At 35.1% G+C, this 26,464-nt stretch overlaps 1 protein-coding gene across 4 annotated transcripts in view; it reads right to left on the bottom strand.

The window, feature by feature from the left end:
• The window catches only part of UBE3A (ubiquitin protein ligase E3A), a 91,613-nt gene that overhangs the window by 26,700 nt on the left and 38,449 nt on the right, over positions 1-26,464 (bottom strand). For all 4 annotated transcript variants that reach the window (XM_068556623.1, XM_068556613.1, XM_068556596.1 and 1 more), the window contains one exon: positions 5,979-6,283. In XM_068556623.1, coding sequence (XP_068412724.1) covers positions 5,979-6,283 — 305 coding nt within the window. The remainder of the gene's footprint in view (positions 1-5,978; positions 6,284-26,464) is intronic.

Here is a 26,464-nt window from a genome sequence, read left to right on the forward strand (position 1 = left end):
AAAATTAGGAAAAAAGAGAACATTTATTTTCATAATATATATGTATGTTTGCTTTCTTTAAATAAGTTCTAGTGAAAAATAAAATCACCAAACACGTTGCAATAAATACCATTTATGATTTACAACTCTTTTAAAAAGTATCTTAATACTTAGGTTCAACCAACAAAATATGCTTACTTATTTTTTTTAATGTACTGCTAACAACTTTACTCATTCTTTTATATTCTATATATATTCTTATATATAGCTTTTAATGAGCTCAAGCTCTTTTCACAATGATGGTATATATTAACGTGCAGTTTTAACTGTAAATATGAACCAAGATATGATGTGCCGACTCATCACAATATACCGCTTACAACTTCGCTTTATTTTAGAGCAGAAACACCACTATTTTTCTGAGAGGTTTCTTTCTTATTTCACTACTCTGCTTTCAAAAGACTAGGAAGGCAAGGTTTTAAGAAAGATTTCTTCAGAGTCCTCTTTTGGAAATAGCCCTTGTCCTAAAACCAGACTAGTTCCTTTCTGAGTCTTCCTTTCTGAGTCTTAAGTTTTTTTTTCAGGGTGGCCATTCTGTGGGTGACCGAGAAGGATTAATGTATCATTTCCCATAAGCTCTGAAGTTGACAGACACTGCCATCTGCAGCCAGGTTGGAATAAATCTTACACAGTGACAGGAAATAGTTACAAAGCAGTGAAAACAATAGGATGGGAAGAAGACAACTTATGAGCAGACAAGTGAAACAGACTACTACGTAGTCACCAAAATCTGTTTCCTCTCCTTCCTGGGCACAGAGTTGGACACATTCTCAGCTTTCCCAGCTTTTTGAGATAAGTGCTACTTTCAGGCTAATGCTTTTCTCCTTCTGGCTAATGGGATGATGCTTCTAGGATGGTTCTGAAAATCGTGTTAAAGACAGTGCCATTACAGCTGCAACTCTGAATGACTGCATGAACCAGAACTCTCTGCCAATCTAAAATATTATGGCTGTTAGATGAGCTAGAAACAAATTTCCACTGTTTGTAATAAGCTAGTATTCTTTCTGGGGTCTACTTAATACTGTATTCTAGCTGATCCTTACAAGTAGAGAAGCCTTTCATTTTCCCCATCTTGCCTTCAGAGTCTTTAAAATACAAGTAATGACCATCTCCCCCTAAGCTGATATATTACCACTGTTTTTGCAGCTTGTAGTATTTAAATCCATGGGAGTTTTATTATGATTTTCTATTATATCCATTCTTCCCCATAAAGAAATAACATCATAAAAGGCAAAAATGACAGGAGGCCCTGAAAGGCCAGACTGAATATCAACTTATTACACATTTTCAGAGTTACCATAATGTTAACAAATTAAAATTCTAATGTAATCACAGAAGAAACAAAGAAGAAGAGAATACTTCAAGGACTTTTTGAGATAAAAATCTCTGGAGCCATGGGCAGTTGCAGCGGTGAAAGAGTTTGTTGCAGTTTGCTGGAATTCATTTTACTTCCTTCTCATATCTGTCTTTAAATATAGCGGCTTAGGCCCCCACTGTCAGCTTTTGCCATTAGACTTTTTACATTTGTTATTATTCACTTTCAGACAAAACGAGATAAACCTATACCTCCCATTCTCTTTAACAACAAAATTTAAATCTATACATACACTCCCTTAAGAGGAATAGAGTAAGTTTGGAGGTTACAGAATGCATGAGTGCTTAAGGTGAGTGCCACTGCATGAAATACATTAGAAAAAGAAAGAAAAACTCCATGTGTTCCTTCTCTTTCACTTTTCTTACTCGAGAAGAAAATACAAGCACACACACAAAAATGAATTTTAACATGCTGTTTTCTAAAACTCCAAGTTCTCATCTTACTCAAATGTTGATTTATTTTGTGCAGTTTAATATGAGCTTTCATAATGTTTGACTTTTTTCAAAGAAGTTACCGAGTACAATGATTGGAGTGAAAAACAATGTAAAACATTCAAACTCAAAGAGTAGTAAATCCCAATGCTTGGGAACATCATACAACAGGCAATGTGTTGATTTAACACCTCATATCATAAAACTCCCGGGCACTTACCATGAGTTTCAGCTAAAAAAAAAAAAAAAACAAAAGAAGAAGAAGAAAAAAACTAACAATTTTAAAATTAAAATTAGCTTAGCTATAATGCACTCACCCTCATGATGTTATCAAAAAAACTCAAAAAGAACCAAACCCACCCTACATTCTCTCACTTATTTTCTGAGATAAGCCTACATAATTACAAAATTTCACCTACCAAAGCTGAGAAATATACCCCAATAACACTATTTTTTGTTATGACTTGCATGAATATTAGATTACTAGATATAAAATAAAATGTTTTAACAGTCACCAATTTATTGCATACAATAAACAGGAGCATAAACGATTGTATTTTAAATGAAAATACAGAAGTAAAAATATTTCAATCCTGTAGTCAAATGACTACATTAATAAAAGAAGTGAAAACAGCCTTTAAACAGAAGATAACCAAATTTCACTTTACAAATCAATTCTAATAGCAAAGAAAAGAATGAATGCTCTGGGCAGAGATAATTCAAAAACCCTGAAAGGGGGTGGCTGGGCGTGTGTGTGTGTGTGTGTGTGATCCCTAATGACTATAAAACATGTCTGGCATTACTCAAAGTACTCAAATGTTTGACAGGTAAGACTAACCGATTACTAAAAGTATATGAAACGTCTAATGACCAACCACAAGATCTCATTCTCAACTAACAGAAAGTTGAGTAATGCTGGGAAATACCCCAAAACTTTTGTGTCCTGATTAATAGCAGTTTAGTTTACATGGCTGTATCAACTTAAATTTTCTCTTGTGATTACTTCTAACTCCAAAGCAAGTGCTATAATTGTTCTGTATCTGAAATGTGATCCTCTGAAACTGCTCTCTTTCCTCCAGCTCTCTAATATATCTGGGCAGACACTTTAGGCTGGCTAACTCCAAATCTATTCACCACATTTACCCCAGCATGCCATTGTGATAGAAACTGAAAACTAAACACTAGTATTCCAATCCTCACTTGCATTGGGGGACGGTATGTGACACAGGTCTGCCAGTGACCTAAGTGGAAGCCTACTGGTGGACTTCTGAGTATTTGTTTTCCTGATAAATGAGACAAATATGACTAACTCATACTTTGAGTAGAAAAAAAATCATTTATTCTTATTAGCAGATGTACAAAATAAGCCAACTAATATCATTTTCAAATTACCCAAGCAAAGACTATACAGGTCTCCATAAATTATAAAACTGTCCTTCAAATTTAAAAAAAAAAAACGTGTTTACTAATATTTTGAGACCACTTTTCATACAGGCCAGTAAAAATTATCGAACTGTGGAAGAAATAAAAATGAAGCACCCCAAATAAAGAGCTTTTGTCATTTTGAATTAACTATTCAGATATGTTATTTTACAGGAAAGAGAACAAATGATATATTTTGTCTGTTAACTCTAAGAAGATGTATTGGTAAAACAATATTACTGACAAAAGTCTTAATCCCTTTAATCAAAAGAGTGACAGCCTTGTCATCAAATACTTAAGCAGAGGATAATTTTAGAGTCATGTAGATAATCCTATCTTCATTGTGTCAAATGGACCCTTATACTTGTAATGAACACATATAAAATTTCTTAATATGATTCCTACCTCTGCTTTTATATCTGCTTCATAGTAAAAGACAATACAAAATGCAAATGGTTAGTGAATGAGCAGCTTCCAAAAACCGAACCACAAAAATACCAAATTTTATCACACCACGAATCTAATCTTTGGTCCTTGCTACCAGACTGTCAACACCTTCTTTTATGGGTCATAACTCTTTAAGAACGAATCCTTAAGGTTTGTTCTATTCAGGATATTTAGGCATCTTCTGCTAAACTTCAGTAACCTCTTCCTGAAGAGTGTGAAACTGCTAACTGGGAGCTTATTTCGCACTATTTTAATTGGAAAAAATTATAATATGTTCTTATGAGACCAGGCTGCCCCAAAAAAAACAAAAACAAAAAACACCTAATTTCTTAAAATATAACCAGAACATAGTAACTATCTATTATAAATAACTATCCAGTTAGGACATAGGACATTCTGTTTCCTAATCATCAAATAATAAAGTTGTTAACAAAGAGTTGCCTTGCATGCAGTAAATATGGCTTATCTTACAGATAAGCAGCGTTCTAGACCCACGCACCCTCTGTTGGCATGACATGCTCTTCAGAACATCTTCAAGTGATTCTGACATTCTACTAATTCTACATAAAATGTACTAATACTTTATTCACATGGTGTTTTGTTTAAAATGTTAAACTGAGTTTTTCAGACATAAATGTAAATTAGTTAAAAAACATTGCATTTTGAAATATAAACATTAACGTTTGAGTATCAATAAAAGGAGGTACTCTACTGAGAAAACAATAAATGAGACATTTTTGTATGACATACCTGTATATTTTATGATATATGTGTATCTGAAAAATACTCTTAATCTATAAAATTTTAAACTTAAATTCTTATGCGAAAAGAGTTTGGGGCAGACTATTCAACACCTGAAACTTTGTAACTACAGCTAACATATATAATTAACACTCGAAATAAAAGTACTAGTGCAGTTACTATATTTATAATTCCTAGTAAAAATATACTATAGTAAATACAGGTGTTGCAGGAAAAAGGGGGCAGGGGGAAAGAGTGTAGTATATTGGAAGAAAGTACAATGAACTGCTAAATTATATAGACTTGAGCTTAAACAGTACACAAAGACTGGGGATAATCACCCAATAAGTACCTCTAAAATGAACCACATAGCCAAAAAGAAGATGGGTACATCCATCCTGTACTATAACCCCCAAATGGCTTGCTGCCTTCAACTGTGGCAGCACATCCTACATTCACAGTAACAGTTGTTCTTATGGTGCACACTTGCTGGGGAAATATGTATAATGCAACTTCCACATTAACATATTGACAACGTTCACTTATTTATCTAGTGTGTGAGCTAATTCATGGAATAGAAATATTCATGCAATAAAGCTGCAATAAAGTTATGAAAACAGTTTTATTATGGAAACAGAGTAGAAGCTATTAACACAATTCCATTTCACTAATTAATTTAAACTTGATTCAAATGACGTTACTGAAAACTTCAGAGGTAGTATCTAACTTCTATATATTCTAAACAAAAAGCTTCCTCTTTTAAAATACAATTACCTCTGGCAGGACTGTCAGTCATTCAAAAATCTGATTAACTTGTTTCTAATACCGATTTGCCTTCACTGGGAGAAAGAAAGCTTGAAGTTTATTAAAAAGAAAAAAAGTTTTAAAAGTTTTGGAATACAGGATCATTTAGAAAGAAAAATAAGGCTTGGGTAAGACTACCATTGTTAGGTAATGATTCTTGGCAGTATGAGTGTGCCAAATGCCTGGGAGAAGGTGAGCAGGATACAGGAAGAATACATTAGGAAGAAAAATTGATTATTTCTCAGGTAACTATTAACAACATTTTGCCTTGCCTTCAGAAACAGAAAAAGATCACTGATTCCTCTTTCTGCTACTTCCACTGTATAGTGCTCGGGTTCCAAAATGCATGCCAGATATTTAGTCCAGCTATTCTAACATCTAAATGACTTTGTGGCCTAGTTTAGGTTATTAACTACTACTTAATACATTTTTCCTAGTGGAAAATATTTAAAATTTCTAATCAATCCATTAGCAAAGGAACTTTTGGGAATATAATCTGCTTCTAATTAGAGATCATCGGAACAGTAAAATAGAGTGAAATCATTAACTCAGTTACTAGTTCTGTCCTCTATCACAATAAAAAATCGATTCCACTATACTATCATGTCCTAAGGTCACAAAATGAGACAAAAAAAGCAAACAGCAACACCTCACACATTTTGAAAATCTCCAATGTGGTTTTCAGTCCAAAATTCTCAATTAAAAATAGAACATCTTACCTTTAAAATCATCTCTTGCTCCTTGTCCATCCTTCTTGTTCATTTTCACGTCAGAGCAGTTGTTAGGGGCACCTTTAGAGTTTTCAAGGTAAGCTGAGCTTGCTCCTTTCTTGGAGGGATGAGGATCACAGAGTTTTGCATTAATCTTATAAAGCTCAAGGGCTTTAATAGCTGCTGCATTGTTATCCATACGACGAAAAGTTGGACAGGAAGCACAAAACTCATTCGTGCAGGCCTCATTTCCACAGCCCTCAGTTAACTGGTGGTAGTAGCGTTCTATTAGATGTTTTGCAGCTGCTCGCTTCCTGTACCAAACATTCAAACAATAAGCACAGTGATTAGTAGAGCTCTCAGGTACAAAGCTCAACAGATCATCAGCAAGGCAGAAGTTAGTCAAGCACTGAAGTAATAAACCTGCATATTAAGATGAGGTATAGAAAATGGAGATACACTATTTACACAAAACTTTTAACTGGTGAAATATTTGATACTTATTTCCTAAGACATATGATAAAGAATACCAATGCTTGTCAAAAATCATTGTTTTAATAGAATATGCTTTCCTTTGGTTTGGGGTGCAGTGGAGGGGCGCTTGTTTGATGTGCTTCAATTGTTTAGCACCACAGCTGAAAATCACAAGTTTTATGACTAAGAGTTTTAGTATTTTATCACTTTAAAAATTAACATTAAGAAAATGAGAGTCTATTTAAAGTATCAATCCAGCTTTCCTTTATATAATCACCATTTTGTTTCAACAGTCTGTAAATATTTGACTTATAGTTAACACAGAACTTCTATGTGGAACAAAGAAGGACACCCCCCCCCCATTATCTACTATATGGGAGATTTAAAAAGAAATTTATAAATAAAATATCCAAACCTTATGTTATATTATAAGAAAGTGGCTCAAAACATACAATTTTGAACCCAAAAGGTATCATTAAACTTCCTCATTAATACCATGTCATAGGAACATGGAATATTTTAAATTCCTTTTAGAGCAAAATCTTATATTCTTCTTACTTTGTGAACATAAAGTATGTGAATTAATGTTCCATTATGGCTGTTCTAGCAGACCTAGGAAGGATACTGAAGAAGGGGTTATTTCATCAAGCAAGAAGCTGGACTACATTTCTATCTCTATGGCTTATTCCAACTCTTAAGATCTATACTTCTACTATTGATGATATGAGATCACCATAACTTGAGTAGTCTACTGGATCCAAAAAAACATAATTCATAGCTATTCCTTTTGTTTCCAAATAGACATACAGGAATAAAAACTACAAATAATCAAAACAATTTAAAAAATAATTTACCTAATTTAATTCTCAAAGTGTTCCTACAATGATCTCACAAACATGTAGGACTAAATGGCAAATGGCATTAGAGTTTACATCTTGTTAATCATGAGATACATCTTGTTAATCATGAGATACATCTTGTTAATCATGAGAAACTGAACAACTAACAAGAAGACAAATAAGCGACACACTAATAAGTCAAATTTTGTCTCAAAAGTAGGACTCTGTCTCTAAACTATCAAGGTAAGTGACAAACAGTAATAACTCAAACACATTCAATTCATTCTGGTGCTCTGTTTTTCATATGTTCCATGCAAATTTACCACTCAATGCATGCGAACAGAGAAAAAAGAAAAACCCACAAAACGCACTTAGATATTTTATTATATGTAGCTATAAACAATTCCACTCCTGAAAATTAAAACATACTATTTCAGATATATCACTGTGCAAAATACTAAGTGACAACATGTGAAGAAAAAGAAATATAGAATTTATAAGGTTTATACCATACACTGCTATTCTTCCAAAATGCAATAGCTTTCCCTAGTGAGAATGTAAATAAGTATGTATTTCCTTTCTGGAAGAAAATTATGAACTTTTATCAAAAGTCTTAAAAATGAATCAGAGGATGAACCATATGAATCAAAGATCCCATTTTGGGTGAAAATAATAGGACAATTTTGTTTCTACAAAACCTGGAAAAAAATTGACATGCCCAAAAATAGATTACTAAAATGAACTGATAACCATTCACACAGTGGAATAAACAAAAATTATCAAGATATGAATTTGGCATAGATCACTAATTGATCTTTTAATTGTAAAAGTCTGTTACAAAGTACTGTCATATGAAGCCATTTTTATTTCAAAGTGTCAACAGTCATTTCCCTGAATAATGTGATTGAATGAGTTTTTTAAATTATTCTATCATTTTGTTTGCAATTTATTTTTTCTATAACATGTTACTTATATATTAAAATTAATGAATATGAAAGGGGAAAATGTTAGTGGTTTCAAAACTTCATATACGTGATTTGAATGGCCTCAGGGTTTACTAAATTGTCCGTATGAGTTTTTAAAGATTAATTTCAAAAATCAAAATACCAAAACAGTCTAGCTATTTTTCTTATTGTCCTAAAAAAACAAACAAACCAAAAAAATACTGGTCATACACATAATGCTTCTGAATGTAATACATAAACAAGTGTGAACATTAAAAACAGAACAAGACTGAGAAATCAGAAAACCGGCTTTAAGAATCAAAGTAGCTGTACTATCTGAACAACTCTGGACCTCAGTTTCCCATCTTTAAGACTCCTTTCAGTTCTAAATCTGTTAATAGGGAGGTGAGCAAGGAACTATCATTTGTTGAATGCCTGGTAACATACTGGACACACTGCAAGGGACTTTTACACAGGTTATCTCATCTGAATCCCATGACTTTGAGGATGATCTTCAGTCCACAGCCAAAAAAGGAGACAGAACTGAAAGAGTCAAATCACATATCCAAGGTCGCACAAAGCAAAGTGCAGAACTAGGATGAGAGCAGGAGTCCAGAGGTCTTCTGGCTTCAGAGTCTAAGTCGTTTCTACTATATTGTCTTACAGAAGGTGATACATTTCAAAATAATTCTTAACAATAGTAGTACTAAAAACTTTTATGGAAAAAAAATCCCATAAATAATGTGTAATTGAAAAAGTAAAATGCCTTCTGAAAAATCATAATTTGAATCTCAAATTTATGCATATCTGGTATCACACAAAACACAAAAGTTTCTTGAGGAACAGGTAGCACTATATTCTGTAAATTTAATATATCTATAATTTGTTGAAGACCTACGTGCTAGGCTTACAGATGTTCTCGCTTTAGACGACAATAAACCCTAGAAGTTAAAAGCTCACACTCTGAGGCCAGATTGCCCAAGTTCACATGCTGGCTCCGTCACTTGTTAACTATGCGACCTTGAATGAGTTTACTTAACTTCCTGTGTCTCAGTTTCCTCATCTTAAAAATGATGGCATACAGAATTATTATGGCTGTGAGAGAATTAAATGAGTTAATATATAAAAAGTGCTTAGAACACTGCATGGCACATAGTAAGCACCATTAAACTTATGGCACATAGTTAGCCACCATTTATTGTTACAATTTTTATTAGCATCCTCACAAGTCTATGATTAACTATATTAACCTGCATTCTGCTGATGCTCAGAGCTGTTACCTAACAAGTCACATATCTAATAAGAGATCTGAACCCAGGTTTGACTCAAAACTTGGGCTTTTAATACCACTAAGGGTAGATTTAATATAAAAGTAGGCCCCTCTATTTGATCTGCTTCGCTGCCCCAAGACTTAGAAACGGCAGCTAGACTGATGAAACAGGACTGAAAGGAGGCCAAGACAGAACCTCCGTGTTATTAGTGGAATCAACCACACCAAGCATTTTTCTTCTTTCCTCACTTCAGTGACACCTTGAATTACCTGTATATAATTCTGTATCCCCATCTAATTTAGAGCACATAAAAAAGCCTCTACATTGGGAATATGTACATTAATAATGACATTTTGGTAAATAACCTGTACAAGATTAAACCCTATACATCGAGTTGCCAAATCATAGGTTATGGACCAAATCTAGCATGCCACCTTTTTTTTATAGCTTGTTTGGTTTTTAAATTTTAAATGGTTGAAAAAGTCAGTATAAGAATAACATTTTGTGACATGTAAAAATTACATGAAATTCAAATTTTAGCATCCACAAAGTCTTACTAGAACACAGCCAAGCTCACTCATTTACATATTGTCTACTGCTGTTTTCATATTACAACAGCAGAGCTGAGTAGTTTTAACAGAGACTGTACAGCCTGCAGAGCCTAAAATAAATACCACCTGGCCTTTACAGAAAAAATGTCCCAACTCTTAATTTAGAGACTGTGCTTTCTGCCCTCCAGTGACACTTCCATCCAATCACATGGCCTCCTACTCTTTCTTTTCCCTCAGCAAATCATTTTATGCAGTATAATGTATAACTCCCTCAAGTATGATTTCAAAAAAGAAAGGAAAGAGGGAAAAAGAAAGATAAAGAAGAGACGAGGAGAGAAAAAGAGGAAGAAAATGAAATAGAAAAAAGGAAAGAAATGAAGAGATGTCTTTTCCCAACGGGGTCCCTTTAGTGACACCTTATCTGTCATTCAAAACCATCCCAAGAGGGGCTATGGCTAACTTTCTATAATTTCCTCACATCTCACTGCCTTTTCTTCTATGTAAAAAACAAACCAAGTATTATACTTTATATTATACTTTATAATATACTGATTTTTTATAAAGGGATTTTTTCTTATCAAGTCAAGTGAAACCATTTAGTGATAGCGCTCTCAACGCTCTTGAGATTACTTACACAGGTAATACTTTCCATTGACTTCTTTTATTTCTATGACTGAATCAATGAGACAGTCCTACAAATAAATGTTCTGTGGAATAATAATATGGAGAGCCAGAGTTACTCTAGAAAACTTGGTGGAAATCTTTTAAAAATGGTTTCACCTTAGGGGGAAGTGTACTGATGTCAGCAATTAACTTTGAAATGTATGGGGGAAAAAAGATGGATTGATAAATAGAAAGGTGGATATATGATAAAGCACCGTAAATATTAAAGGTAGAATCTAGATGACAGGCGTATGGCATCAACTGTGCAATTCTTTCAATTTACCTGCATGTTTTGAAGTTTTCAAAGTAAAACACTGGGGGAAAATACTGTTGCCATATTGTAACTTTTTAGACAGCAGATCAAATGGCAGAGGAAATGGTTTCAGCCATCAGGGGAGGAAAAGGAAAACCAATGTCAACATCATCAATGGTACTAATACCACATTTGCCGACTCTGTTTTTGGAACAGTCCGGTACTTAACAAAAACAAAAAAACAAAACCCTATAATAATAATGATAAATACAAGAGTTAAACTCTGACCACATTATGCACAGCAACTTAATTTGCCTGTCAAGGAAACAAATACTAGGAAAGTATGTTTAATGTTCCTATACCAATGGCAAACCACTGGAATCAGAACCACTGAAACGGCTGCCAACAATATAAGAGATGGAAGTGGAAAATGATCTTAAATTGAACTTAGTAGGAAGTTGGAAAATAAACAATGAATACAAGAACGAAGAAAATGAAGAAATAAAAATAGTAACTGTCAGGGGACTTCCCTGGCAGTCGAGTGACTAAGACCCCGAGCTCCCAACGCAGAGCGCATGGGTTTGATCCCTAGTCGGGGAACTAAGATCTTGCATGTTGCATGGCGTGGCCAAAAAAAAAAAGCAACTGTCAGAAAGTGAAGATGTATCAGTGAACAGTGAGCAAACAAGACTAATTATAATACAAAACGACAGAACTTAAAAGAAATAGTAACTGTGATGTGCAACATAAGAACTATTGGTGGAGGAAGTACAGAATAATGAAAAGAGATAAAAAGGCAAAGATCAAAAGAACATGTGAATGTTAAGTAGAGGGGCTTTAATTGAAAATGAAGTCAAATGAAGATGTGAGGAATCAAGAGGCCAAAGATAAAACAGAAAGGGCCCAAGGCTTATATAATCAGTCTATAAAGCTAATAACCACTGCTTACTAGCCTCAAAGAAAGTAGAACAGCTTTGTTCCTTCTAGGATGTTGCCTTTGTAAATCCTCCACCCCCTTCCCCAAAGTTTTATTTAACATAAAAAAATTTTAAGAACGACCAATGTTATCCTAGATAGTATTAGGCCTTACAGAAATAGATCCGACAAAAAAACATCTGTGACACAGCCACGATCAGGTTTAAGGTTGGGTCTATTACAATGGATTTGAGTGAATTATTAGATTATTTCAATTGTGAACTCATTATTACCATGATCCAAGCAACAAGCCATTAACTATAGAATAAGATACAGTTTTCACAAAAATAAGTTTTTATTTAAATTGTTATTTTTTTACTGTCAGAAATATGTTTACTGTAATAATAAGTCCTCAGTATTCTTTTATTGAGGCTTTAATCTCAATGCCTAGAGAGTTTGTTATACAGTAAACACAACTGTAGAACTAAATATTTATTCAAAATTACTCACCTTAAAAAAACTTTTTGTTTTTTAAAACAGTGTGACATTTTAGAATGAAGAATAAACAAAATACAAAATATATCCATCCACCTCCCTCCAATTAAGATCCTAAAGGGAAAGGAATACAAAGTACATGCTGGCATTAGTGTAGCGCAACTACTAATTCTCTGTGATGATCATGAAATATGGTCTTTGACTTTTATTTCTGATTCAAAGACAATCAAGACAAAACTTGTACCTTGACTAATTATACATCTGAGTGTCTACCATGGATCAGGCAATATGCTGTAAATTCTGTGATAAAGATCTGGTTGGCTGACTATTTTGCATTCTAGATAGCTGGATCACTCTTATAAAATAATCTTTTCTAGGAGGTTAGGGAGCTGAGAAAACCTTGGAGTTATTTAAAAACTTAAGAGCTTTTATATATACTGTTGAGAAACACCTAGAGTTCTTTCAGTGTTAGGGTGAGAAAATTCTTAAGACTTAACTTTGAATTTATACTAAAGATTATTCAATACACATCAAAGTTAGCTTTGTATAGGTGATAAATGAGCCTATAGGTGCATTCCTATCAACTGAACTGTAGAATTACTACATCTATCTGAACAAAGATAAAAAAACTAACCAGCCAACCAGAAAGGACAGCATGACGGAGAAAAAAGAAGCACCAGAACTGATTCCCCCACAGAAACTCTGACTTACATGTGATCCCAAAACCTTTTAAGAAACCTCCAAAACCAATTAGAAAGTTGCAGTACCTCAGGCAAGCTCAAAGCCTAAACCAGCCAGAAATGTGTAAGAAAAGTTGTTTCATATCAATTGCCTCAACCCCTCCTCAAACTGGCACAGTTCACAATAGTGATGAAAAGCCCAACTTGCAGCATCACCCTTGGAAACAGAAAAAAAAAAAGAGAAGAATTATGTCCAACATTCTCAAGGGGGCTGCCCAAAGAACTACTTTCTGTCTTGCCTAACTCAGAAAACTGATGGAACTAGCATACACTGACTGGATGCCTAGGAAAAACAAAAGACAGTTCTCTGGCTTGCTGTAGCCTCAGAGAACCTTAAGTGCTACAGAAAGACACAAGAGAAGGCAAAAGACTATAAGCTCTTGAAAAAAAACCAATAAACCTCTTCAATTGGGAAATTACAAGCACAAGTCCAGAGAAGATGCACTCCCTAAAAGGTTTTAGAGGTACCAAGAATCTCTAGCTAGGCTGAATGATGGTGATCTTCTCCTCTATGAAGCCAGACCATAAAGACTGGGAGAGAAGCTGTTTTCCAAATGCAAAATCCACATCAATAACGACAAAAAAATAAGGCACATAAAAAAACAGGGAATCATGACCCAGTCAAATGAACAAAATAAAGTTCTAGAAAATGACCTAAAGAAACAGAGCTCTACGAATTAAATGACAAAAAATTCAGCCTAACTGCTTTAAAGAAACTCATAGCACTACAAGAGAACACAAAGAGAAAACTAGATGAAATCATGATACATGAACAAATGAGAATATCAAAAAATATATATATAAAGAACCAAAGATTCTAGAGTTGAAGAATACAATAAATGAACTGAAAAATTCTCAAGAGGTAATGGCAGATTTGATGAAGCAAAAGAAAAGAATCAATGAACCTGATGGGCAGGTCTTTGAAATTCTTGAGTCAGAAGGAAAAAAGAAGAAAAAGAAAAAAAAGAAAAATGAAGAAAGCCTAAGGGACTTATGGGACATCATCAAGATGACCAATATATGCATTAGGGGAATACCAGCAGGAGAAAAGAGAATGAAGCAGACAGCTTATTTGAAAAAATAATGGCTAAATGCCTTCCAAATATGAGGAAGAAAAAAATGGTATCTAATTTTAAGAGGCTCAGAGGACTCCAACTAGGATGAACCAAAAGAGGCCCATACTAAGATGCATTATAATCAAACTATCCAAAGCCAAAGATAAAGAGAAAATCTTGAAAGCAACAAAATGGAAACTACTGGTCATGTACAAGGAAGCTATCAGCAGATTTCTCAGTAGAAACCTTCCACACCAGAAAGGAGTGGGACGACATATTCACGAAAAATACCTTCCAACCAAAACACTATTATCTGGCAAAACTGACTTTAAAAATGAAGGAGATATAAAGACCTCCTAGCATAAACAAAAGCTGAGATAGTTCACCACCACTAAACCTGCCTTACAAGAAATGCAAAAGGGAGTCCTACAACTTGAAACAAAAGGACACAAAACACAACATAAAAGTATATGAAAATATAAAGCTTTCTGGTAAAGGTAAATTTATAGACAAATACAGAATCCTGTAATATTGTAATGGTGGTGAGTAAATCACTTTTAATTCAGGTAGAGAGTTAAAATATAAAAACATTTTAAAAACTCAACTATATGTCAACAGATATGAAATATAAAAAGGTGTGATTTGTGTCATCAACAAAAAGGGGAGAGACGTAAAGAAGTAAAGTTTTTGTATGCAGCTGAAATTGTTATCAGTTTAAAATACTTCATTACAACTGTAAGATTTTATGTAATTGCCATGGTAACCACAAAGAAAATACCTATAGAAGATGCACAAAAGAAAGAAAGGAATCAAAGCATGTCACTACAAAAAAAAATTAACAAAACACAAAGGAAGGCATCTCAGAGAAAAAGAGGGGAAAAAATAACTACAATATATACAAAAAACAATTAACAAAATGGCAATAGTAAGTCGTTCCCTATCAGTACTTACTTTAAATGTTAATGGATTAAACTCCCAATCTAAAGACACAGATTGGCTAAATGGATTTAAAAAAGAAAAGACTCAACTATATGTTGTCTACAAGAGTTACTTTAGATACAAGGACATACACAAACTGAAAGTGAAAGAACAGAAAAAACATCCTATGCAAATATAACCAAAAGAGAGAAGAGATACATATGATCAGAAAATAAAGAAAATATTTATATATAAGAAAATAAAGTCAAAAACTGTCAAAAGAAACAAAGGACACATTATATAATAATAAAAGGGTCAATTCACCAGAAAAACACTACAATTATAAATATATATGCAGAGCACTGAAACATACTAAGCAAACATTAACAGAATCAAAGGGAGAAATAGACAGTAACACAATTACAGTAGGACATTTCAGTACCTCACTTTCAATAGTAGATATATCAACCAGATAGAAAATCACTTGGGAAACAGAGGACCTGAACATCATAATAAACCAAATGGACCTAACAGACAAATAAATGACACTCCACACAACAACAGCATAATCTACATTTTCTCAGTTGCACATAAAACATTTTCTAGGAAAGAGCACATGTCGTGCCACAAAATGAGTCTTAACAAAATTTAAGAAGACGGAGATCATACCAAGTATCTTTCCCAACCACAATGGAATGAAGTTAAAAATCAAAATCAAAAGGAAAACTTGAATATCCACAAATTTATGGAAATTAAACAACATAATCTTGAACAACCAATGGGTCAAAGAAGAAATCAGAAGAAAAATTAGAAAATATCTTGAGACAAACAACAATGAAACACAACATACCAAAATGTATGGGATGCAGCAGAAGCAGTACTGGGGAAGTTTATAGTGGTAAACACCCACATTGTAAAAGAAAAAAGACCTTGAATCAATAACCTAACTTTAGACCTCAAGTAACCAGAAAAACAGACTAACTCAGAAGGAAGGAAACAAAGATTATAGAGAAATGAAATAGAGCATAGACAACTGAAAAAATAATCAATGACAGTAAGAGTTGTTTTTGGAGAATTTCAAGAAAATCAACAAATCATTTGCTAGACCAAGAAAAAAGAGAAATGACTCAAACAGCAAAATCAGAAATGAAAGAAGAGAAATTATAATTGATGCCACAAAAATAAAAAGAATCATAAGAGACTACTAACAACAAGTATACACCAACAAATTGAATAACCTAGAAAAAAATGAATATATTTCTACAAAAGCCCAGGATAAGATAGCTTCACTGGAGAATTCTACCAAAGATTTAAAGAAGAATTAACACCAATCCTTCTCAAACTCTTTCCAAAAAATGAAGAGAAGGATACACTTCCAAACTTACCTATGAGGCCAGCATTACCCTGATACTGAAATGAGACAGAGCTACGAGACAAGAAAAATACAGGCCAATATCCCTGATAAATATGGATGCAAAAATCAATAAATTACTAGCAAGTAGAATTTGACAACACCTGAAAAGGATTATACACCATCGCCAGGTGGGATTTATTCCTAGAATGTAAGGATGCTTCATCATATGAAAATCAATCAATGTCATACAGCAAATTACCAAAATGAAGGACAAAAATAACATGATCATCTCAACTGATGCAGAAAAAGCATTTGACAAACACCCTTTCAAAACAAAAAGTCAAACTAGACACAAAAGGAAATTACCTCAACATAATAAAGTCCATATAAGCAAAGCCCACAGTCAATATTATACCCAATGGTGTAAAACTGAAAACCTTCCCTCTAACATCAGGAACAAGGGAAGGATGCACACTCTCACCGTTTCTTTTCAACATAGTACTGGCAATCCTAGTCAGAACATTCAGGCAAGAAAAACAAATGAAGGCATCCAAATAGGAAAGGAAGAAACAAAATTATCTTTGTTCACAGATGACATGAATATGCAGGAAACCATAAAGATCCCACAAAAAAAATGTTAGAACTAATAAATGAATTCAGTAAAGTTGCAGGATACAAAAATCAACTTGCAAAAATCAGTTGTGGGGCTTCCCTGGTGGCGCAGTGGTTGAGAATCTGCCTGCCAATGCAGGGGACACGGGTTCAAGCCCTGGTCTGGGAAGATCCCACATGCCGCGGAGCGACTACGCCCGTGAGCCACAACTACTGAGCCTGCGCGTCTGGAGCCTGTGCTCCGCAACAAGAGAGGCCGCAACAGTGAGAGGCCCGCGCACTGCGATGAAGAGTGGCCCCCGCTCGCAGCAACTAGAGAAAGCCCTCGCACAGAAATGAAGACCCAACACAGCTAAAAATAAATAAATAAATTTATTTTTTAAAAAAATCAGTTGTGCTTCTATAAACTAAAAATGAACAATCTGAAAAGGAAATTAAGAAAATATTTCCATTTGCAACAGCATCAAAAATAAAATACTTATGAACAGACTTAGCCAAGGAGGCAAAAGACTTTTACAGTGAAAATGACAAAAAATTTCTGAAAGAAGCTAAAGAAGACACAAACAAATGGAAAGACAGCCTGTGTTCATGGATTGGAAGACTTAGTTAATGTTGTTAAAAGGTCCATACTACCCAAAGCAATCTACAGATTCAATTCAATCCCTACTGAAATCCCAATGGCATTTTCTCAGAAATAGAAAAAAAAAATCCTAAAATTCGTATGGAATCTCAAAGGACCCCAAATAGCAAAACTAATCTTGAGAAAGAAAAACAATGTCAGAGGCCTCACAATTCCTGATTTCAAAACATCTTTACAAAGCTACAGTAATTAAAACAGTATGGTACTGGTATAAAGACAAGTCATACAGACCAATGGAACACAACAGAGAATACAGAAATAAACTCTTACACATACAGTCAAATGATCTTCAACAAGTTGCCATGGGTATACATGGGAAAGAACAGTCTCTTCAACAAATGGTGCTGAGAAAACTGAATATCCCCACGCAAAGAATGAAGTTGGACCCTTAACTTATACTATACAATATAAAAGTTAATTCAAGATGGATTAAAGACCTAAATATGTGACCTTAAACTATGAAACTCCTAGAAGAAAACATAGTGGGATAGTTTCAGGACACTGGATTTGGGTAATGAATTCTTTGATATGACACCAAAAGCATAGGCAATGAAAGCAAAAATAGCCAAATGGGACTATATCAAACTTAAAAATAAGAAATATCAAAGGAAACAATCAACAGAGTGAAAAGGCAACCTATGGAATACAATCTATTCAATCTTCTGGGCTCAACAGTCTATGTCAGGAGTACAGGAACCAGAGGGTTGAGGCTGGAAGATAGTAGAGGGGCCAAGGGACATCTCTCAAAGACAAGGAAGGACAGATGGGATGACAGAAAGCAAGTAAGAAAGCTCACAAAGTCTGCAACCAGAGGCGGGTGTTTTAATTAAAGGTTTCAGGGGCAGAACAGTTCAGACTGGTATGCCTATGGGAATGGGAAGGAGCAGGAAGCAGTGGTGAAGGTTTTTGAAGATAAAATGGGTGGGGAACTGAGATGTTGTTAGAGGTTACCCATGTAAACAAAGACAGCAGGGGATCTGCAGCAGAGTACAAAAGTATGAGTTCTTCAAAAGGCCTGGGAGATAACTAGATAATGGAGAGAGAAGATGACACAGCCAGAAAGCACAGCCTCAAAGGAATAGGGATTCTTATACTGAGAAAATAACAGAAACAGTCCAGAAGCATTAGTGGAAAAAGAGTAACAGTGTGTAGGAAATAACGTCAAGGCTTACAGCACCCTGTATCCAGTAATATAGAGACTGTTCTCACCAAGTCACCACTTTTCACTCCTTATTTCACTTAACCTTGCTGCGAAATGTAGGCCTTTTGGAAATTGTTGACTGTGGGTTTTCAGGACACTATTTCCTGATTTCCTCCTTTCTCCCTGGCTGTTCTTCAGATACTTCCCTTCCTAATCTAGAAATGCTTATTATACTCCCCAGGGACCAGCCATTAGACACTTTTTCTTTTGTATTCCTCTTTGGACAGTTTCATCTTTCAAGGTTTTAGAAACACCTGATGACTTCCAAATGTCTCCTTCAGTATAGTTGAAACTTTGCTTGAGAAACTAGTACTATTCCAGCTCCTATGGCTATTTTTATATGGGCTCTTTCCTCAAGGAACTTACTGTTTAAAGGGAAAAAAAGCCAGAAGATTTTAACATCATAGGGACTCAAGAGGTAAGGCAATATAAAGAGAGGCAATTTAGCCAAGATGAATCACAAAGGATGACTAGGAACTGACAACACAAAGGGTGGGAAGACCGGTTGAGATAAGAGGGAAATGAGTGAGTGAAGGCAGAAGAGCCTAAGAACATGGTCTTATGACAACTGGAAGCAGTTCAACAGTAAAAAGTTCAAAGAACTCAAAAAATATGAAGACGCAGGGAGAAGCCAAATTATGGGAGACTTTATAAGACATGATAAGAAATTCAGATTTTAGCCAGCAGAGGAGTAATCTTACAAAGGCTAATAACTTTCTCCACATAAAAATGCATGCACATGTACTCCATCTGGCAAAAAGTTTCAGAATGTTCACACACTATTCACAAACCACTAGATAAGAACACTTGCAGCAGGAGTCACTAAAGGGTTTTAAGCAGGTCAGTGACTAAGTCAAATCTGCCTTTATGGTAATTCCATTTTCGAAACTGGGACCAAAGTTGGCAAAACTGGAGGCAGGCAATCCAGTTAAGTGATGACTACTATTACAGACCAGGCAAAGAATGAAGAAGTAGCAGGAAAGAAGAGGAAACTGACGCAAGAAACATTTAAAAGATGCAGTATGTACGGGCAAATGAGTGGGAACAGCTGAATACCTAGGTTTCTAAGATGGGCACCTGGGTAGAAGGTAGTGCTACAAGCTGAAATGATAACAAAAACAATAAACATTCATTAACATACAGTGAGTGGTTTTTGTACATTATGCCCTTTAATTCTCACAAATTATCCTAGGAGCGAGGATTGTAAACTATTCCCACTAACATTTCTTAAAATTTTTTTTAAGGACACGTGTAAGATATAATGAATAAAATACAAAATTCAGGGGCTTCCTTGGTGGCGCAGTGGTTGAGAATCTGCCTGCCAATGCAGGGAACACGGGTTCGAGCCCTGGTCTGGGAAGATCCCACATGCCGTGGAGCAACTGGGCCCATGAGCCACGATTACTGAGCCTGCGCGTCTGGAGCCTGTGCTCCGCAACAAGCGAGGCCGCGATAGTGAGAGGCCTGCGCACCGCGATGAAGAGTGGTCCCCGCTTGCCACAACTAGAGAAAGCCCTCGCACAGAAACGAAGACCCAACACTGACAAAAGTAAATAAATAAATAAATTTAAACTGCTCTGCAACATACTAATTAAGTCTGGGACCCGATTCTCAGATTTAAAAAAAAAAAAACAAAAAAAACAAAATTCACATTGATTCTAAAAACTGCTTCATTGGAGTACTTCAACAAAATAGCAGAATTTTGCTCATTCTGCCTTCTGAGAAGACTCAGTCAGAGGCAGTTCATCTATTCATCCATCCCTACCATGAACCAGGAGCATGCTTCCTTGTATTTAAAACAGAATATATAGGTTTATACAATACTTTGTGGTAGAAAAGTGGACAGACTATGACTCATGTCACTTCTATGCCTAACACCTTTCATTAGTTCCTATGTCTATCAGGAGAAAACCAGGGACTTTTCAGTAGTGTCAAGGCCTTTCACTATATGGTTCTAGCTTTCTAATTCCAACTACATTTTTTACCACTTCTCCCGTCTCTTAACTCTGTATTCCAGCATAACAGTTCAGAGGATTTGTTCTGCTGTCTTCCTTGGCTCCAGGTCTTAAAAAAGTTTTTCTTCCTGCCTAGAATACTATGATCTCTACATTTATAACTAATCATCCTCAAAGATTCAGCTTAGCTATCATTTCCAGGATCACGACTGCTGCTCCCACAGTAACCTGTACTCTCAGTACACCTTATAATAACTGCCTATTAATTACATGGTAAGCTCCCTGAGACACATGATCCAATAATTTATTTATTAATAAATTAATAAATAACCTAGTGAATTTCAGAGCCTCAATGAGGAGTCTTCAATTTCTCTCCTGATATTGTCTAGATAACAGTGTCAATTAACTCTATCTTTTTCTAGTACTTAACCATAAAGGGAAACAGATGTCAGGATACCTCCCACTTTCTTAGGTATATCAGATGCACACAAAAGAATATGCAAAGGCTCAGTCTGAAGAAGAAGAACGTGCTATCTCAGAACCCATAGGAGAGAAACCTGAAAACAGAAGAGCTATCTTTATTTGATTGAAGAGATTTGTATCTTTTACTTCAGAATGTATTTCAAGATGTTATTTAATCCATAAATGTTTTTATACACATGTAAGTATATTTGAGTTGGAAGTTGTATAGAAATATTTTCTCCCACTCCATATTGAAAACAGCATCCAAGCTATATCTCAACTTCTGATTTCTGGTTCCACAAGTAAGGAGCTAGGAAGTCACTTCTCCAATCCAATAACAAGTAAAAAGCTAAAGAGACTAAAAAATCCACAACTCTTCTTGAATCCCTAGGGAGGGAGAACATAAACTGCAAACTGTTGTCCCTAATACTGAAGAGACAGGCAAATACAGGGAGTCACAGTTTTACTGAAGCAGAGATCCACAAGCAGGAACCTGTGACAGGACAGGAGACTGAGCATAGGTAAGTCTAGAGTTAAAACTCTAAGGGGGGCCAGTCACAGGGGAGCCCCCACAGTTCTTATGAGACTTACCCCAAGAAGCTCAAGCAGGTTCTCAAAGCAAGTACTGGGGAAAATCCCCTCATGCTTCCAGCAGGGGGAGGAGGAAAGGAACCATTTTGAGACACACCAGAGCCCTCTATTCTTCTTACCAAGGCCTGTCCTCAGGCAAACTAGTTTACCAGAGCCTACCCTGATGGGATATTATCAAATACTTCCTTTCCCCTTACATCTCACTATCACATTACTAAAGCCCTATTTATAGCATTTCCTTTACTTGGGAAATCATGTCCAGCTATTAAGAAAAAATTACAAAGCATACTAAAAGGCAAAAAAAAACCTATTTGTAACCACAGAGCAAGCATAAGAACTAGAAATGGCAGGGATGCTGGAATTAACACACCAGAAATTTAAACCAACTAAGAGCTAGTTAATATATAATTTACTAGCTTTAATGAATAAAGTGGACAGCATGTAGGAACAGATGAACAATGTAAACAGAGAGATGGATATCCTAAGAAAGAACTAAAACAAACAAACCTAGAGATCAAAAACATTGAAACAGAATTTAAAAATGTCTTTTATGGGCTTAATAGTAGACTGGAAACAACTTTTCTCAGTAGACTGAGAAACAACTTTTCTGAGTAGACTGAGAAACAACTTTTCTCAGTAGACTGAGAAAAGACTCTCTGAACTTGAAGATATATCAATAGAATCACCGAAAACTGAAAAGCAAAGAGAACAAAGACTAACAAACACAAAACTGACTATCTAAGGACTGTGGGACAACTATAAAAAATGTAACATACACATACAGGGGATACCAGAAAAAGAAGAGAAAGGACTATCAGAAATACTTGAAACAATGACTGGGAATGTCCCCAAATTAATATCAGACACAAACAACAGATCCAGGAAGCTCAGAAAACACCAAGCAGGATAAATGCCCCCCCAAAAACCCTACACTTAGGCGTATCATTTTCAGACTATAGATAAATCAAAGGTAAAGAAAAAATTCTGAAAGAAGCCAGAGGAGGAAAACTCCTTACCTACAGCAGATCAAAAATAAGAATTACATCTGACTTCTCCTCAGAAACTATGAAAGGAGAGTGAAATGAAATATTTAGAGTATTAAGGGGAAAAAAACACCAACTTAGAATTCTGTACCCTGTAAAATTCTTCTTCAAAAGTGAGGAAGAAATAAAGACTCAGACAGATAAAAATTCAGGGAATTTGTTGTCAGTAGACCAGCCTTCTTGTTAAAAGAAGTTCTCTAGAGAGAAGGAAAATGATACAGATCAGAACCTCAAATTTACATAAAGGAAGAGCACTGAAAAAGAAATAAGTGGAAAGTAAAGTAAAACCTTTTATTTTTCTTAATCTTAACTGACCTATCAGGTAACAGTTTGTTCAAAATAATACCATTATGTATTTGGTTACGAATACTTATGTGTGTGTACATATACGAGTGTGTACATATATGCTCATACATGTGTATATATACGCTTATATATGTATATATGTGTATATATGCTATTATCCAAGTGAAATGTATGACAGCAATGATACAAAGAATAGGAGGGAGGAATTAGGGTTATTTTGTTATTACAAGGTACTCACACTCCCTGTGATATGATATAGCATTATTTGAAAGTGGACTAAGATTAGATGTAAATGCAAACTCTATGACATCCACTGAAAAAAGTAAAAATGTAGGATAACTGATATGCTAACAAAGGAGAGAAAATGGAATCATATAATATGCTCAAGTAAAAACCACAAAAGGCAGAAAAAGAACAGAAGACAAAAATAGGAACAAAAAACAAGGGCAACAAATAGAAAATAGTAACAAACATGTTAGATATTAGACCAACTGTATCAATAATCAGTTTAAACATAACGGTCTAAATGCACCAATTAAAAGAGATGTCAGAGTGGATCAAAAAATAAGATCCAACTATATGTTGTCTATACTTTAAATATAAAGACACATATAAATTTAAAAAGATAGAAAAAACATATACCATGCTAACAATAATCAAAAGAAAGCAGGAGTAGCTATATTAACTTCAGCCAGAGGGCTTCCCTGGTGGCACAGTGGTTAAGAATCCACCTGCCAATGCAGGGGACACGAGCTCAATTCCTGGTCCGGGAAGATCCCACATGCTGCAGAGCCACTAAGCCCGTGTGCCACAACTACTGAGCCTGTGCTCTAGAGCCCACAAGCCACAACTACTGAGCCCGTGTGCCGCAACTACTGAAGCCCGCGCGCCTAGAACCTGTGCTCTGCAACAAGAGATGCCACCACAATGAGAAGACTGCGCACTGCAACAAAGAGCAGCCCCCGCTCGCTGCAACTAGAGAAAAGACCATACACAGCAACAAAGACCCAATGCAGCCAAAAATAAAATAAAATAAAATAAATAATTTCAGCCAGAGCAGATTTCAAAGCAAAGTAGTTATCAGGGTTAAAAAAAAGGGCATTACATAATGAGAAATGGGTCAGTTCTCCAAGAAGATATTATAATCCTTCATGTGTACGCACCTAACAACAGAGCATCAAATTACATGAGGTAAAAAGTGATAGAACTGCAAGGAAAAACAGAGGAATCCACTACCATAGTTGGAGACTTCAATACCTCTCTATCAGGAATGGGCAGATCTAGCAGGCAGAAAATCATTAAGTACACAGATAAACTCAATAGCACCATCAATCAACAGGATATAATCGACATCTCTGGACTACTTCATCCAACAACAGATTACACATTCTTCTCAAACTCCAATGGAACATTCACCAAGAGAGACCACATTCTGGGCCAAAAAACACACCTTAACACATTTAAAAGAACAGAAATCATACAATGTCTACATTCAGACTACAATGGAATTAAACTAGAAATAAGTAACAGAAATATAACTGGAAAATCTCAAAATACATGGAGATTAAACAACACATTTGTAAGTAACACAAGTCAAAGAAAAAACTCACAAGAGAAACTAAAAAATATTTTGAAATAAACACAACTTATCAAAATTTGTGAGATGCAGTGAAAGCAGTGCTTTAGAGGGAACTCATAACATTGAATGTATTTATTAGAAAAGAAGATCTTAAAAAAAAAAAAAATCAATCATCTAAGCTCCTACCTTAGTAAACTACAAAAAAGAGCAAATTAAATCCAAAGTAAGCAGAAGAAATACTAAAAATTAGAGCAGAAATCAATGAAATTGAAAAAAGGAAATCCACAGAGAAAAATCAAAATCAAAAGCTGGTTCTTTGAAAAGATCAATAGTAAAACTGGTAATTCTCTAACCAGGCTAATTAAGGAAAAGAGAAGGCACACAAATTATTAATATCAGAAATGAAAGAGGGCACGTTGTTACAAATCACATGGACATTAAAAAAACAATAAAGGAATACTATGAACAATTCTATGCCCACAAATTTGATAACCTAGATGCAATGGACCAATTCCTTGAAAGACACAATCTGCCAAAACTCACAAGAAGAAATAGACAACCTGAGTAGGCCTATATCTATTAAAGATATTAAATCAATTAAAAAATAACCTTCCAAAACAGAAAGCACCACCAGCAGAAGGGTTTAACAAAAATTTAAGGAAGAAACTATACCAATTCTCTACAATCTCTTTCAGAGGACACAAGTTACATCACCATAGTCTATTCTGATAAAAGGCTTACTTCTCCTATGATATAATGCATGTACAGTACTGAGCACAATGGCTTGTCATATGGTAAGTACTCAAGAAGATGTTATTACCCAAGTTCTGTAGGCTGTGTACATATATATCAGTTTATTTATATTTAGCTGATCCCAGAAAATTCTTCCTACATTTCTACAAGGGAATTGAAAAGGTAGAAATAAACATTTTACATAATTGTAGTCATTTCACTCTTTTACATAATAAATATTTACTGACTACTGCTTGTATGCCCGGCACTCTCATTAGGCTTCCATGCTATTGATAGTATTAAATGAGCCAGACAACAAAGAAATCAATATGAAACCAGTCAGATGACATTAAATCCCATGAAGATAAATACAGCACAGGAAGGGGCATAGGGAAGACAGAGCATGATCATTCTTTGAAGAAAGTTGGTCAAGGAAGGCCTCTCTGATAAGGCATCATTTAAGAGCTCTAAAGCAAGTAAGAAAGGAGGCCATGTGGATATCACAGAGAAGGGTCAGAGAAAACAGGCACAAGTCTTAAGAACACCAAAACATTAAGGGCAAGAGCATAAAGCCAGTGTAGACAAAAATGGTCAAGAGAAAATGGAAAGGTCACAGAAGTGAAAGGAAGTTCATACAGGGCCTTGTAGATCCTTTGATTTTACTCTGAGAGAGACGGGAAGCCTTTGAAAGGTTTTGAGCATAAGTAACACGGTTTAACTTCGATCTTAAAAAAGATCACTCTGGCTGCTACATAGAAAATACCTTGGTAAGGGGTAAGTACAGAAGCAGCAAGACTACTGGGAAACAACTTCATTCTTTTGGCAATTGATGGCTTTAATCAGAGTGGTTGAGGTGGAAATGGTGTTTAAAAATAAAAGTTGTTGAAGTATCAATTTATTTT

This window comes from Eschrichtius robustus, chromosome 1, assembly GCF_028021215.1.
Source record: "Eschrichtius robustus isolate mEscRob2 chromosome 1, mEscRob2.pri, whole genome shotgun sequence".
Taxonomy (NCBI): Eukaryota; Metazoa; Chordata; class Mammalia; order Artiodactyla; family Eschrichtiidae; genus Eschrichtius; species Eschrichtius robustus.